This window comes from Oryzias melastigma, linkage group LG9 (genome assembly GCF_002922805.2).
Source record: "Oryzias melastigma strain HK-1 linkage group LG9, ASM292280v2, whole genome shotgun sequence".
NCBI classification, from domain to species: Eukaryota; Metazoa; Chordata; class Actinopteri; order Beloniformes; family Adrianichthyidae; genus Oryzias; species Oryzias melastigma.
In genome coordinates this window covers 13,648,306-13,650,531 of record NC_050520.1, presented here as the reverse complement: position 1 = coordinate 13,650,531, position 2,226 = coordinate 13,648,306, and the positions used below count along the sequence as shown (strand labels likewise).

The following is a 2,226-nucleotide window of genomic DNA, read 5'->3' as shown; positions in this document are numbered from 1 at the left end:
ACATCTTATTTGAGATCAACAAGAGTCATAAATAATCAAAATGTTTATTGACAGAGAAGAAAAAACATGTTGTGACTGAAATAATATGTTCTTTTCCTTCGTTGTTTTAACAGAGACTTTAGAAATCCCAGCAGAATCATGTCTATCAAACAGAGGAAGTTGTGATGATGAAACGTTTCACCGTCCAGCAAAGACGTTCCGACGCTGTTGGAAAACAGTTGAATCTGAATCAACGCAGATCTGCTTCCAAAAAGTTTCATTTCATCAACAGAAACTTGTGGAGTCTGAAGCAAAAGCAGATCTGGAAAAACTGTCTTTTGATCAAATAAAAAACTGGAAACACAACTAGTTCAATCAATCATTTATTTCACACATTTTACAGATCATTTGAAAAACTATAAATGGATCAAAACAAATTGATTTGATGATTTTACTGAATCAACTACAGCAAGAAAATGATTTGGCACTTAACTGATACATGAGTGAAAAACTATAAAACAAGTAAACCATTGAATTCATTTAAAGTAAATAATAAAGAATAAATGGTAAACAACGTTTTTTGTTTAAAGAACTTTTCTAGATTGTTTGTAAACCACCAAAACAGCTCTTTGGGTCATATAAAACTATCAAAACAGATTGATTTGATGATTTTAAAGAAACAACTACAGCAAGAAAATGTGTAGAAAAGACTAAGCACTTAACAGACACATGAGTGAAAAACTATAAAACAAGTAAACCATTAAACTAATTTAAAGTAAATAATAAAGAATACATGGTAAACAACATTTTATGTTTTCTAGACTGTTTGTAAACCACCAAAACAGTTCTTTAGGTCATATAAAACCATCAGCAGTGCTTTAAAGTCAATTCTAAACCCAACTGTTTGTCACCACATGAACCCGAGAGCAGGAATTATATGGTCACCAGTTCTGGTTCTGGTCTAAACTCTGGCAGCAGCCTTTTGAATAAGACAGAAAACTGTTCCAGATGAAGACACGGCGCACCTTCTCTAAATCTGAACGTGAGACCTCCGAGTCTCTCTGAATGAGACTTTAACCCTAAACCTTCTGGAAGGCCCAAATATTATCAGGCACCAACATTAACCCAACAACTGAGATCCACTGATCATAAAAGTTATTAACATGAATTTCTATACAATGTAAAGTAATTCAATTGAGTTTTACTAGAATTAGTTTGTGTTTGGGTTCAGGTTAGAGTAGAATTTACCATCCCAATTAAAATCTTTAAAAATCTTCAGTTGGTTTTTAAGATGATTTATAACCCTCCTTTCAGCTCTCAGCCTGTCTTCTTGTTCATTTTCATCTGGTCCTAGTCCCTCCATAACAAGTTGTTCCCCCTTAAATAAATTGCTCAGACTCTCAACCTCAGCACAGCTGCCATGTGCCCAACGCCGGCATTCATTTGTGTCCAAACCAAACAAATCACTGCAAGATGTGCAAGGATCCATTGGTCTTCCCTCACTGATATTGAAAGCCTCACATTTGATGTCAGTGGGTATCTTGATGTTTCTGCTAAAGTATGACTTTTTCTGTTTATCTGGATAATATGTCATTACAGCATCAGATACAAGTCTATGCCAAAAACTAAAGCAGGACGAAGCAACCAGGATTTCTCCTGCAGGGCGACCTTTAGTGGACATAGACACCCCATAATATCTACGGGAACTAGAGTTGATCCGAGAGATGCAGATGTATCCTGAGGACTCCAGTATTTTACTTCTGGAATCTTCTTTCATTTCATCAACAATTTTCTTCAGTTTGTCTTTAATCTGATCTTCATTTTCTTGTCCATAGAGGGAGACGACCTGATGGAAAAAGGATCAAGATGTGAGCAAAAGCATCACAATCCAGAAGACTTCCTGACCTAAAAATCAAATCCAGTAAAAAAAAAAAAAATAAAACAGTTTATAAAATGTGATTGAATTTAAATGAAATAATTAATTAAAATAAGACTGAAATATTCTTTCTCTGTTTCTTCATCTTCTAGAGGTTGTTTTGATGTTCAGACGCCATTTTGATTTACGTCTGACATGAGCTGAGTTTCATTTTAGAGAAACTGAAACTCATAAATGAGACCTTCGGTAGCAGGAAGAACTGCAGGAAGGTGTGACAAGAGTTGATGTCATCTTGCAGGACTAAATCCAGAACTAGTCGAAACAAATATATTTTATCTACCTTATAGTTTAGAGTTCTGAGAAAACAAAAA

The 2,226-nt window shown here is 34.7% G+C and overlaps 1 protein-coding gene across 1 annotated transcript; it reads right to left on the bottom strand.

Annotated features, from left to right (window-relative positions):
* Positions 1 to 354: 354 nt before the first annotated feature.
* Positions 355 to 1,712, bottom strand: LOC112137734 (the record flags this gene model as incomplete). The annotated part of the gene is given in 2 exon segments (XM_036213758.1): positions 355 to 1,116; positions 1,179 to 1,712. A coding segment is annotated over 1 exon segment (523 nt), but the record flags the coding sequence as incomplete, so codon positions are not given.
* Between the last annotated feature and the right edge of the window lie 514 nt (positions 1,713 to 2,226).